A 15,042-nucleotide genomic window follows, 5' to 3' on the forward strand; every position below is an offset into this window, starting at 1 on the left:
TTGCGAATACATCGGTCGCAATTTTAAGAAGCTAAGATTCACTCCCAGTAGGCGGCGGCTTAGCGTGAGTAAATCTGCTAAAAGCAGCTTGCGAGCGAACAACTCGGAATGACCCCCAGTATTTGTTTCTTCCTACTAACCGCTGTCAATGTAATGTATAGCCTCTACATCAGTAATGCATGACTAACAGTAACCCAGCAGCTAACGTGCAGGGAGGAATCTCTGCCTCTGACTTCCTCATTTCCTCAAAATGATGATTATTTAAACGTCCTTATGACTCAGAAAGAGAGGAGGGCCTGAGATGAGGATCCATCCAATCACAGCCATATGTGATTAACATATTCATGTATGCAAATGAGTTTGGGATATAGTCTGTGGTCCATGTGCTGGGCGTGCGTGGGAACAAGCAGAGGATACACTGTATTCAGTAGAGTCGCAGTACAGCATGGGCTACATCCTCTCCGCACTGCTGCTGGCTCTATGGGCTGCGCTGCCGGGTAAGTCATCTCTAGGACACATTGCCGGTGACATGAAGATCATGGTCTGGGGAGAACATCATAACTTTTTTTTTTACAAAAAGAAAACCTGAAATAATCAGGAGGGATCAGTTGATCTATTGCAGTCACACGGATCCCCTGTGAAGGCTGATGTATGGAAACAGCATATTCCATGTATTATGTGCGTCGTCTGGAAATCTATTTTGTTTATACACAGAGGGTGAGAGAGTATGTTATATATAAAGCGCATGATATGGATCCCAACAATAGATGGCTAGAGTGAACAGTTTGCTTTATGTATACTTGCCTAAAGTTTTATTTATAAGGAACATGTTTCCACTGCACGATTTTAATTGTGACTTTTAAGAACAGCTAAGCAGTCATTGGGTACAAGGAGCTTTGATGGAGCAGGACTGGAGTGTCTATATACAGATTATGGGCCAAATGTAATAGAGTGAGAGCTTCCAAAAGTGTGAGATTTGGTAAGGTTTTGCAGGGTTTTTTTTAAGTGGCAATCATTTACACAGCAAGATTTGCAGTGTAAAACCTTACCAAATCTCTCACTTTCTGAAACTCTCACTCTTACATTTGGCCCTATCTGTTTTACTCTCTTTTTAACAGTTCCTATAACCCATGATCAGCACTATATTATGTTTTATTCTTTGGATCTCTCTCTCTCTCTCTCTCTCTCTCTCTCTCTCTCTCTCTCTCTCTCTCTCTCTCTCTCTCTCTCTCCCTCTAGAACATTGTGACAAAGTAGTTGTGCATATTTAATATGGAGAGACAGTGACCGAGGGACATGATTGCTTTCACACTCTCATTGTGAATTGCATAGGCAATTCATAATAATACCCCAGTGTTAAGGTGTGTACTTTGGGTTTCCATGTATTTGTCTTATGCTTAAGGTTTAGTAAGCCATGAGCCATTGCACATACAGGAAACTTGTGAAATGGATATTAAATGATACATTTACTTATATATCCAGTGTAAATAGACTTTTTAAATATTGGATAGTTAATTGTGTTGTGAAATAATACAATTAGTCTAAAATGTATGTTTATTGACATTTTTTATCAATTGCTAGCGTATTCCATTGCACTTTACAATTGTTCATTCAATTTGTGTTCATATGTGAAACAAAAAAATGAGAAGATTCACTGATATCTGGCCACAGACCTTCTGTGTTGATAGATGGATAGATGGATGGATAGATAGATAGATAGATAGATAGATAGATAGATAGATAGATAGATAGATAGATAGATAGATAGATAGATAGATGTGTTTTATTTTGGTGTTGATATTTGATTAGATTGCACTTTATTTTGTGCATGTGGTATAGTTCCTGTTATTGAAAATGTGTAGATCACATAAAATATGAAATAATGTAGATTTTGGTAATCTGCCCTCTGTGCATTTCCAGGTGCAGAAAAGGGATCCAGGTGTCTAGGAGCAGAGCTGCAGTACCTTAGTTTTGGGGGTTTTCTCTGTCCCGTGTTGATATTTTCATTTGTTTATTGTGATTTGCAAAGTAATATTAGCCATTCATCACCACTGTTGTTACTATCATTAGATGCTTTCGACTCATCATAAGCCTTCTGTTCTTTTGCAGGCTATTCAGAAAAAATAAAACTCCCACATGTTGAGACATATGAAAGTGTGTTCCCCATAAAGTTGCATCACGTCTTTTCCAAAAGGGACTTACATGGGACACAGGTTAGTGTATTTTTTTATATGCTTTATTATATCTTTTTATACCTTTCATTTCACAAACATGTCTATAAGAGGTGGATGCAGTATTCATGTGTACATGGCAGTGGAAAGGTTAATCTAATATATCATGCCTGGGAGCATTCTGTCTAGGCAATAACAGGACAAATTAAATGAGCGACCCTGTAGCAAAACCTATAAACCATTCTGAGAAGGCAAAGTTCAACCTCTGATCTGGCGCAGCCCTCCTTTGTCTTCTTACTACTTTTTATGAAGCTATTTTTCATGTCAGCGAGAAATCTTGTGTTCCCTGGGACTTTGACTCAGACGAGAGAAGAGGGGTGTCCGACCAGAGATAATGTAAACAGTCTGGGCACAAGCCCCACTTATTCACTTCCAAGTATGACATTTCTGATGTGAACAGTTCATAAGCCAGCAGTGATCATTGGGGTGCTGTAATGGTGACTTATTGCACCGCCAGAGAGAGTGACTAGGCCATCACATACTTCCTGCTGAATTTACAACGGGTTATATGCAAACAGAGAAAAATGTCCAAGCACAGTCCTAAAGGCTTTGTGAACTCATACAATGGGGTAAATTTACTAAGATTCGTATTTTCCCGTTTCAGGTCAAAGTTCAATCACGAATGACATCGACAGTGTAAAATTGCAACTTTTTGAATTGATTACGTCTAATTTACTAAGCTGCCGTATTTAGCCTTTTCGGGTTTTCCGATGTCGATGTCATTCGTTTTTTTTTTCTGTTTTTTACGGCAGTGATTAGCAAAACACTGCCGACTTTTTTACAATGAATCTCGGCCGGATCTGTGTGATCCGTGCTGGGGTTCATTTTTTTTTTTTTTTTTTAAATGAAACACTGTAAAATCCAAAAAAAAAATTGCGTGGGGTCCCCTCTCCTAAGCATAACCAGCCTCGGGCTCTTTGAGCCGATCCTGGTTGCAAAAATATGGGTAAAAAATTGACAGGGGTTCCCCCATATTTAAGCAACCAGCATCGGGCTCTGCGCCTGGTCCTGGTTCCAAAAAAACGGGGGACAAAAAGAGTAGGGGTCCCCCGTATTTTTAAAACCAGCACCGGGCTCCACTAGCTGGACAGATAATGCCACAGCCGGGGGTCACTTTTATATAGTGCCCTGCGGCCGTGGCATCAAAAATCCAACTAGTCACCCCTGGCCGGGGTACCCTGGGGGAGTGGGGACCCCTTCAATCAAGGGGTCCCCCCCCCCCCCCAGCCACCCAAGGGCCAGGGGTGAAGCCCGAGGCTGTCCCCCCCCATCCAATGGGCTGCGGATGGTGGGGCTGATAGCCTTTTGTGATAATGAAAAGATATTGTTTTTCATTGTTAAAGTGACGTCACCGCTGAGCAGAAAGTTCCCACCATTGGTTACAATGGAGCGCATAGGCGCTACATTGTAACACTGCCGTGTGCCGCCTGTCAGACAGTACAGGAGCACACAGCCGATCAGGAGGGTGCTACAACGTAGCGCTCCCTGATTGGCTGAAGAAACCCACTTAGACATCAGTCAGAGTGGGTTTCTGGCATTCGGGGAAAGGAGTCCCATGTGAAAACATGGGGCCCCTTTCAGTTCGTGGCTCGGCTTTCCGTTTTGTTATTTTATTCAAGTACCTGGATTACAAATGGTTGCCCCGAGGACCCTGGGACCCGGGATCTGGTGAGTAGAATTTATTCAACAGGTACCCCTTGGATTCTACTGGAGAAGAGGACAGACCCTCGTGTGAACATAAGGTAAGTATGTATGTATGTTTGTGTGCATGTATGTAATAAATCTTTACTTTCACGGTGTGTGTGTCTTGTCTTTTTTTGGGTATTTTTTTAGTAGTAGTACTACAGGTACCAGCGGGCCCGTTTTTCCGCCGCATGCTGGTACTTGTGGTTCTCCAAGTACCAGCATGCGGGGAGGCTTGCTGGGCCTTTTAGTACTGCTACTAAAAACAATATCTTTTCATTATCACAAAAGGCTATCAGCCCCCCCATCCGCAGCCCATTGGATGGGGGGGGGACAGCCTCGGGCTTCACCCCTGGCCCTTGGGTGGCTGGGGGGGGGGGGGGACCCCTTGATTGAAGGGGTCCCCACTCCCCCAGGGTACCCCGGCCAGGGGTGACTAGTTGGATATTTGATGCCACGGCCGCAGGGCACTATATAAAAGTGACCCCCGGCTGTGGCATTATCTGTCCAGCTAGTGGAGCCCGGTGCTGGTTTTAAAAATACGGGGGACCCCTACTCTTTTTGTCCCCCGTATTTTTGGAACCAGGACCAGGCGCAGAGCCCGATGCTGGTTGCTTAAATATGGGGGAACCCCTGTCAATTTTTTACCCATATTTCTGCAACCAGGATCGGCTCAAAGAGCCCGAGGCTGGTTATGCTTAGGAGGGGGGACCCCACGCAATTTTTTTAAATAAAATAACCACTTTCCCACCCCTTCCCACTGATATACATGCACGGATCTCATGGACAATCACGGATTAAAAAAGCAGGTCTGTTTTTTTTTAGCACTTTTTTACGAGTTGTAATTTTTCACGGCAGTGTTTGTTTTTTTTTTGCTTTGCACTTCTTAGTAAATTACCGAGATTCATACTTAAACAGCCGCGTTTTGACCGATGGTGTATTCATTTGTATTTTTTTTGTTGGACTTCCATAAAATTACGAATGCCCTCATCACTGCCGTGATTATTGCTTAGTAAATTACCGAGATGACACTTTGATGAAAAAACGGCATCTCGGTCAAAATCGGGACCTTAGTAAATTTACCCCAATGTTTCTTGTGCATCGTTTTAATGCTCTTATGCCTGTTTTACTGGAGATGCACAAGGACTAAATAGAAATAAGTCAACAAATATATTTTGAGTACATTTTTGGCCATTAATGACCAGATAACCATATGGTGTTGATGTTTATTAGACCTATGCCATTACTTTCTGTGGCCTTTTGCGTTCCAAAATAGGTACTTTTTCACAATATAAAACATGTTACATTTCTTTCTTGGCAGTAATTGTCACCTAACCTAGAGATTTGCTGTGTTCCCTGTGTATTGTCTGTATGTATATGCATGTGATTTGGGAATTGAGGTTACAGACACACACAAAAAATAAAAATAACTGAAGGATTAGTATAACTGACATTTTTATCATGTTGTAGTTTTCCCCATACTATGAGATATTAGAGTTTCTTGTTGCATCTTAAGGTATTTGTCATATGTTAGTTTAAATCACCATCGGGAGTATATGAATGAGTTATGTAATCAGCTGCAAGCTTCTTATTTCTTCTCCTGTGGTCCAACAATTTCTTACATGTATTCTTATACCTCTGATGAAAGCCAGGCCTAAACTAGGCCCAAACGTGAAATACAGTCTATATCACTTCTTTACTCAACTCTACTTCCCTTTCTAATATTTATTGTCCAGTATTTATTATTATTATTATTATTATCCTTTATTTATATGGAGCCACAAGGGTTCTGTAGCTCCTAACTAAGTACAGAAAAAATGAGCAAAACTAGAAAACAGCAACTTACAGCACAAGACAATGCAGGACAAGTACATGATATAAAAATAGTTCTACAGCAGCATTCATAACACTAACATAAGCATCAGGGTGACAGAAACCTAGGGCTAGGGGCAGATGTAGGGAGTATGGAGTAGAAAATAGGTACTTTATCTCTCTCAACTTTTTCTCTCTCCAAGCTTTGATACATCTACCCCTTAGAGTGAACTAGATAACTAATAGGTAAATGCTATTTGGTTGCTATAGGCAACACCAGAAGTTTGACTAATTCTTCCTCTAATGGGCCCTACACACTGGCAGATAATACTGAACGATATGAACGATCTCGTTCATTAATGAATGAGATACCGTTTATATCTTTCAGTGTGGAGTCTCCAGCGATGAACGATGCGCGGCCCCGCGCTCGTTCATCACTGGTGCCCCGTTGCCTGTGCATGCAGGACCAATATGAACGAGATCGTCCATATTTTCCTGCACTGCTATGGAGACGGGGGAGTGAAGAAACTTCACTCCCCCGTCACTGCTCCCCCCCGCCACCAGGTCGCCCGTCGGCCGCATCTGCCGTCAGGCAGCTCGGCGGCGGATCTATCAGTGTGTAGGGCCCATAAGTCTTAAGCTTTTTATGAATGAAGCAATTAGCCTCATCGGAAATGTTTGTTCATTTAGCAGTTGATTTAATGCCAACTGGCAGTACTCAAAAATCATTGTGGCATTTCCTCACGCAATAACAATACCAACCAGTAAAACATGTAAATTTTAAAAAAAAGTATGTACAAAGTTGTATTTTTTAAAGTTTTTTTTTGTTTTACAAATCATTAATGCACATTTTTCTTTTTAATAATCAAGATTAAGACATATTTGTTGCTTATTTATCCAATCTAAAAGTACAACTGACTAATGCAAGCTACCATTCCTTGCATTGCAAAAGGGCGCACCGCTTTCAACACTCCACAAAAATATTGAATTATGCGCCAGCTCAGAGCAGGTGGTCTCTGTGACCTTTAGTTGGAACGGGGTGGTATAAGGTTAAACATTGATGTGAAGTTTACACTCTTAAGTGCACTAATGATATATTCCACCTACCTGCATACCGTGGCACATTTCCAGGTTGTAGAGGTGTCTCCCATTAGCGAATAATAGTTGTGTGCCTTGTAGTACACTTACTGTACATGACATGCTATTATCAATGTAATTGTTGCTGATATTGATTGTTTACAGGACCTGTACCCAGACCATGCTCACTACGCACTGACTGTGGGAGGCAACAATCTCATACTGAAGCTGATAAAGAACAGGTATTGACAGCAATGTGGTGGGCGGTGGGTACTGTTTCCTGGTATAAGTACAAAGACACGTGAATATAGGACAACAAAATGTTCATTATTTTAATACCATGAAAGCTTCTAGGGCTTAATGGGTTAACTTATTCCAGCTGATAGATGGTAATATTTTCTGTGGCCATTTACACTGGGCATCACTTATCTCTGCTAGCTGTTCTTCCAGTCATTGGCAATATAGCTATTTTTGGACCATACCCATGGGAATTATAAACAGATCTACACTTCCCCTTTCTGATTTTTTTCACAATAAGATGACAGTAGAAAAGTAAGCTTACTGCCTGCTAAGGAGGTTACTATACAAAGCTGTGTGCATGAGGTTTCCAGTGTAGATGTCACAGTTACTAACCATATGAACAATTCACTTCCCATGCCCCTTATTTCTGGTCACACGTAGGGGCTGATTCTGAGTTGGCGGCACTGCCTATGTTGGAAGCAGTTTGCTGATCTGTATTCTTCTGCACATGCATCTAGAGTCAGTGCCCACAGAACTGCAGTAGTGATTGATATACTCAGTATCAGTAATGTCTTGAGAATGTTTTGGACGTTCCTGAGCAGTAACAGAGTTTTTTTTACTGTATAATGCTGCATTTTTAATTCCTGTGTAACGCTATGAGCTGTTTTTTAAATGATCTTAATTTTTGTTCCGTTTAGACATACATGTAATCACGGTCGGATTGGCCCACATGGGGTACAGGGGAGACCCCCGGTGAGCTTCACTGTTTATGGACCCATCCCCTCCTCTAGGGATCAGGTTCCAGACTGTGCACTTGTATTATACAAGTGAACAGTCTGGAACCTGATCATAGTGCAGAGTCAGGATCTGTAGTCTTGTGCAGTATAACGTTATCTTATACTGCACAGAATTATGGTATATTTCAAGCCTCTATGGAGGCTGACCACACCCCTAGCTATGGGCCCCTAGTGGGCCCTTCTTGCCTCAGTCCGACACAGCATGTAATAGTGGAGCTTATTGAGTTAGCTGGGCTATTGAGTTAGCTGTCTCAGGCAGCAAATTTTGTCAAGATGGAAAATGTAAAGCAATCATTTAAAGGGGGACAATGCGATTTGTTATATTCCGACCATTTCTCTGGCACCTTGCGCTTACCAAGTTCGCAGATTCCCCATGGAGACGCGCAGGAGCACTCAGTGTTGCAGTAATTTAATAAGTGGTAATAAGCAGCCGCACATCCTACATGCACAGTGCTGCTAATTTCATTAAACGTTCACAGTTTTTTGCTGAAGAAGTTGGGCAAATAGTAGATTCAATAATGAATAGTTTCAATGGGTGTATCGTTACAATGAACAGCTCATATGTACAAATATTGTGTTAAACAGTGTTAATGTTGGTGTGGGCGCTACTTTCACGTGTATTTGTGGTTTACTTTGAAGATAACCTATTTCACAGATCTTAAATTACAATCGGCTAACCAGATGATCTTGTGAAGGTGTTTCATTGAGTAAATCGGTTAATGAACACTTTTGTAAGGATTGTACTAAATAATGATCTCTATAGATTTATGGCAGTTCACAGCCGGCAATGTGTATGGGCACAGGATTCAGACCATTATGCTAATAACTTGCTCATTTGTGTAGGGAATTTCTTGGGAAATCGTTTACAGTGACTTACTATTTGGAAGATGAGACGGAAGTGACAGAAACTCAGGATGGGGAGGTGGGTATCCTTACATATGTGCAGTAGAACAGCTACATTACTTGTTATCGTTCTTTTTAATACCATGCTTTTTACAGCTGTAGGATTACTTTGTAGCATTTATGCAATAAAGATCTCATGCAGTGCCAGAAATGAGGTAACATGGAATTGCATGTAATTTGTAAGGAAAGTTACTTTGCAATTTAGCCAGAGCCAGCCTCTTATGGTGTCTTTCTCATCAAAGAATCTTTACAATGCTGACATGGCAAAGTGCTCACTTGCAATTTAAAAAGAACCTATATCACTATAGTTTACATGTCTAGGTTACCTCATTTTCATTGAAAGCATAAAAGCCTGATTTGTGGGTGCTTGATCACCTCAAATATTTGGGCACAAATATATGTGGGTTAGAGCACACCCAATTATTTTATAAAAGATCCTATCATAGTGCCTAGCGGTGCTAGCTCTGTGGGTTCTACTACAGGTGGTTGATTACCTTCAATATTTTTGCTGCCACTATCCATATCTTCCCATGTCTGTGTATGGCATTTTCCAGTCATATCTGTGGGTGTTTGAGCACCAACAATATGTGTTCTGCCAATATTCAAATCCAGGCATGAATTTATTTATTTTTATCGGTAGGGGTAGTTATTTGAGCACCCCCATTTATTATAGAAATATATCTTCCATGCACCTACTCATTTAAAAAAATGACTGCCTACAGTATGTTTGTGTCCAGAGGCAGATACAGAAATATAAGCAGTTTGGAAACTATCTGCCTATTTATTACAATAAAAATATTGACTGGTTGCTAAGAAACATCTGATTCATATTCAACTACATGCTACATAAGAATTGGGATAGTGTAAAAAGTTGTCAAAAGTTTTTTACACCAATTACCCTAATAAGTCTCAAGTTCTACCAGTCTCCAGTGACTAAGCTAAGGTGTGAAACATTGTGGTATGTGCATTTTATGTCGGTTCTACCTTTACACCATATATGTAACTCTCCGTTTCAAAGACAACGATCATTAGTTGTGAAATGAATATTTCAATTAGAATAGAATAAGGGACTCCACATATTTTTTGTTGTGTTACTAGTGATATAAATATTAAAGAAAAGTGTTCTATAATCTTCTAATTACAGAACTTTAGTTTCTATGGTTTCATGGTTGTGCTGCCAGCAAGTCTGCTTGTAGAGCTAATCATTTAGTACAGTTCCATTATTTGCTTTCTTTTCCCCACAATCACTTTATCTTCTCCCAGAATTCTGTCAATCCAACTGTGGTATGATAATCTTCTGACAATACAACACCTTTGGGGCATGTCCTTATGACATTGGCTATATGTGACCTCATTTTGGATGTGATCGGATTCAGAGAGGTCCAAAAACATGATTGCAGTTATAGGGCTAACCCATGACTTCTGATGTTTGCCCGTGGCATAAACAGTAACGTCGTCTCCAGAATATATAACATAACTTTTACATAGGCACAATTGATCACAGATCATATATCGCTTTAAGGAACCACTAACCCCCCACCACCCACTCTATTGAGCAGAGCAGGAGGAATAGAGAGGAGGTTGTGTGTGAAGAACCTTCTGCTGTTTTCTCCTTCATGATACTCTGCAATCTGTCTCCTGAAGACTGGGAGAGGCCTGCACGGCTCTGCACTGCTAGCACATGGCTCGGAATAAGTGTTTTTCTCTCTCTCAAGAACATACTGTACTTGAAAATATTATGTTCTTCAGTCAGCTCCTTTCACCAGTATTCCATTTCTATAGCGCTGAATCGGTTAACAGTTTTATTTCTAAAAATATATAAAAGGTTCAAAGATATTCTAACTTACAAAGACCTGTCAATCACATTCAATAAAAAAATCATATTGGTAATACTATGCCAGCATAAACAACAATTAGGATGGATATTACCCAATAAATAGTGACTGTCCTTTATTTTCCAACATAATATGTGTAATTAGTAGCTCCCATAGAAGTTGTGGAAACCGAAGTCCTGGATCTTCCAGCATGTTTAATATGGACATACCATAGAGTTGTGAAGTCCTGCGGGATAACTGTGCAGTGGTAACATCACACTATCCTCCCCATTTAGAAAGCCTCCTACATTTATTACTTAAGACTGCACTAGTGCCGGGAGGAACAAAGCAGCACTGAGTTCTTACAGAGGCCCCCAGAGCCACTGCTGCAGTTTCTATTGCTGATCCTTACTCCACTGATCTCTACCAATAAATATGGTCATCATTATCTTTTATAAATGTGTGAACATTTCAAAATACTGTTTTTTTTTAAGTGTTCAACCATATTATTTCATGTCCATTAATCATATTGATAAACTGCAAAGGTAAATAGCAGTCCTCCTATCACTTTTGCTATTATTTGGGGAAATATTTTGTTAACCTGTGTCTTTTGTCTGACAGGATCACTGCTTTTACCATGGAGATGTGGATGGAGAGAGTGATTCATCAGCCAGCATCAGCATCTGTAATGGAATAAAGTAAGATTCACATAAATGGAAAAGACAGACACTTAATATTTAAAACAGTAATACCACTTAATTTTTTTTTCTTCAAATAGCATGTTAAGTACATTTTCAGGCTTGCATCTTGTAGTCTTTTTTTCTTTTGCTATTAGCCTGCAAATCATTGTCTTTCTCTCTCTCTCTCTCTCTCTCTCTCTCTCTCTCGAGAGAGAGAGAGAGAGAGAACAGACATAGACCATCCAGCTCTCAGCATGTCATGTAATGGCAGAAGGGATTAGAAAGAGGGAGGATATCTCAGTGAAAACAGCTTAGTTGGGAGTTACAAAGTCTCTATGCTCACCCCATCGTGTGCTATTCCTGTAACGTGTACCTCAACTCATTGCACACCCTGCCAGCAGTAACCTATGCAGTGCACCCCAGATGGTTGCCTTGGATGGTTTCTCCCCCGGCAGGATGTATTTCACAGGGTATATCATACTACTACACATGTGTCAGTTTTCCCATACATGCATTGGGCCCTTGTATGGCTCATCTCCCAACCTTCGAAGTGCGCACAACATGGCTGCCTCATCTGGTACACTTGCGATGAATAATACATGGACCCAACGGTTTTGTTAAGACCTTCCTCTGAGCGTTAGGATGCTGCAATCACCCCATATTGTGTCATCTCTTCTAGGGGTATACTATTCCACCAAGGGTAATCCTCTGCAGTGCGCCCAAGATGGCTGCCTCACCTGTTACCTGTGAGGGTGGAATACACAACCTGTGGAAGTTATTACCCACAATGCCTACAACAATCTTAGATTATGATTACTGTACACTCTAGGTTTTCTTTTTTATGTGTGTGGCTTGTCTATTGCTTTATTATTTAAATATTCTGTATTATGTGTATTGTTTGTAAAGCACCTTGAGTCCTGTTGGAGAAAGAGTGCTATATAAATAAAATGATTATTATTATTATTATTATTATTATTACATCATGTGTCATGTGACTGTGGTTGTCAAGGTAGTCACAAAATTATCCATCATTAACCACTTGCCTGGAATGGTCGCATCATTTGCGACCACGCCAGTCAGTGAGTTATCTGATCTGGTCGCAAATGATGCAAGCAGTCAGATACAGTGTGGGCGGCTGCAGGAAGAGAATCTTCCCTTATCTGCTGCCCTCAGGAGGACCTTCCATTGATCAATCGGCACGGCACGACCCCCCACCCAGCGGCTGCAGACATTAGCAGCCACTGGGAAAATGTAAATTAACACGCCCCCCCCAGTCCCCAATTGTGTACCTGATGGCTGCTTAGATGAACAGCCGCTGGGAAAATCAACATCCCAATATTCTGATGGTGACAATACGATGTTTTGATGTTTGGGGGAAATAAAATTAATTTGTACAATATATAATTATTAGAATTATTATTTTATTTATAAAATCATTTTGGATAAGTTTAAATACATGTTCTTCACCTAATCCACAATTTTCCAGTTAAGTGGTTAATAGCAGTCCAAAGAAACAGACCAGTGAACAATGTTAATTACCAAGATGCTTCTTATAGTGATTTATAAAAACATATAATTCGATTTCTGCTTAAAATATGTACCATTGCTTACACAAAAATTACTGTCCTGTAATACAAAAAGCAGAGACATACAAAAATTGTGCAATGTCTGTTGATTGATTGATTGATTGATTGATTGATTGATTGATTTAACTGAACCCAAATGAAGGAAAGTTTTTTTGAGAAGAGCGACTGTTGAAATATATACTGATATCTGGCTAGCCTAGGAAGCTTTATGTATATATATATATATATATATATATATATATATATATATATATATATATATAGTTACTATATATATTGGATAAATTGGTTGTTGTAGGCCGGCAACAGAAATCTTGGGGCCTGTACAGTGATATCTCTGGGGCCCCCTCAGATTAGATAGATAGATAGATAGATAGATAGATAGATAGATAGATAGATAGATAGATAGATAGATAGATAGAATCAAGTTGAGTCCCAAGTTAACAAGCATCTAGTTGAATAAAAGTTATAAAATGAATGGGGCCTGATCTCGGTCTTTTTAATGTATGGAAAACAAGTCAATTTATTTAAAAGAATAAACTTACTTTCTTGCCCTAAATAAACTTAAGAGGAAATGTAACACTAAGCAAAAAGAGCTTCCTTTTTTCTGATTATTAACTCTTATACTGGAAACTCATAACATCCAGGAAATGAGGCGTACGGAGGTAATTTCTCATATTGTCTATTTCCTGGCCTGAGGCATAAATACTCCCCCCCGTGCAGCTCTTCTTTCTTCAGAAAGCAGGAGAAATATATATATATATTTAGCTAGAGAGGGCTGTGCAGAAATATACAGATAGATAATTGTGTCTATATATATAGTATGTACATCTCTACAAATTGACGGAAGGAAATGTGCATTTTATCTAGCAATGTAACTGCTTTATTTTAGGAAACTAAGATGTAGATAAATTGAATGTGTTTATATGCTATATTGTTGTATTTTTCAATCAAGAGTTTAAGAGAATTTAAAAAAACAAAAGCTTTTTAACTTAAAAGGGACATTAAAGTGAATAAGAAATGAGATATTTAATAGACTAAAATAGTAAGATCCCAGGTTTGATTATTGTACAGTTGTTCATATTTAATATATTAACTTCTTTTCTAAGTAAACACCTTATATTTGCTTTTTAGAATGCTGACATATACCCCTTTCACACATGCAGCTATATCCCGGGTTTTTGCACATGAACGCACATCAACCCAGGATTTCTGCCTGGTCTGGAGCAAAGTCATCTGGGTCAACGACCTTGTTCCCGACCAGGGTCATCGAGCTGAGACTCTGGAATTTGCCGGCTTGCTAGACCAGGCAAATTCCCTGGTCACACTTCTGAAAGCGGCATAAGGTGGGCTGCAGGTGTAAATATGAAACCAGAAGTTTTACTTCCAGAATTTCTAATCAACACCAGCTGCCTAGTCAGGATTGTTAACTGAATAAGTTGGTTTAAGATTTTCTGATGATCAGGTTTCAGAAAATTCTGATTAATATCTATTCTTTCATCTTCATATAAATGAAAGAAAAACTAATTACCGGTATACTTATTTATTTTTCATTCCTGTTATAAAGATTCCCACATATTTAGTATTTAAAATGTTTGACAGAAGGGATGCAGTTAAATTGCCAGCAGTTGGGATCCCGGCACTCAGGATACCGACGCCGGGATCCCGACTTCTGACAATGCCGCCAGCCGGAATCCCGACTCACAGGGGCTATTCCCATTCATGGGAGTCCACGACACCCTTAGAGTGAATATAGAACCTGCGCGAGCCACCAAACCCGCAGCGTGGCGAGCGCAACAAGCCCACAAGGGGACTCTGCGCTCACTGTCGGCATACTGACAGCCGGGATGCCGTTGTCTTTATACTGACGGCCGGCATCCCGACTGTCGGTAATTCATACTGATCCCTTACAGCACTATCTATCTATCTATATATAAAGACATATATATATATATATATATATATATAGCAGAAAATGCTAATTTGCCCATTTTTCCTCCTTTTGTCAACAGTAAATTGAATATTGTGCTTACCAAGTCATCAACTCAATTGTAAACTGTATAGGGGGGTACACACGGAGAGATCCGTGTTTAAAATGTAAGCAATCTGACAAGATTGCTTAGATTTTAAGCACGGATCTGCCGTGTGTATTGTATGCCCCCCAGTGATAGCGATGCGCGGGCTATCGCTGGTGCTAGATTGAGCCTGCATGCAGGCTC

The 15,042-nt window shown here is 40.1% G+C and overlaps 1 protein-coding gene across 1 annotated transcript in view; it reads left to right on the forward strand.

The window, feature by feature from the left end:
• The first annotated feature begins 405 nt into the window (after window positions 1–405).
• The window catches only part of ADAM8 (ADAM metallopeptidase domain 8), a 45,811-nt gene continuing 31,174 nt past the window's right edge, over window positions 406–15,042 (forward strand). Inside the window, exons 1-5 of the mRNA XM_063958633.1 lie at window positions 406–497; window positions 2,110–2,213; window positions 6,969–7,045; window positions 8,684–8,762; window positions 11,179–11,255. Of these exons, the coding sequence (XP_063814703.1) occupies window positions 446–497; window positions 2,110–2,213; window positions 6,969–7,045; window positions 8,684–8,762; window positions 11,179–11,255 (389 nt within the window). The 5' untranslated portion in view covers window positions 406–445. The remainder of the gene's footprint in view (window positions 498–2,109; window positions 2,214–6,968; window positions 7,046–8,683; window positions 8,763–11,178; window positions 11,256–15,042) is intronic.

The sequence above is a fragment of the Pseudophryne corroboree genome, chromosome 3 (assembly GCF_028390025.1).
Source record: "Pseudophryne corroboree isolate aPseCor3 chromosome 3, aPseCor3.hap2, whole genome shotgun sequence".
Lineage (NCBI taxonomy): Eukaryota > Metazoa > Chordata > Amphibia > Anura > Myobatrachidae > Pseudophryne > Pseudophryne corroboree.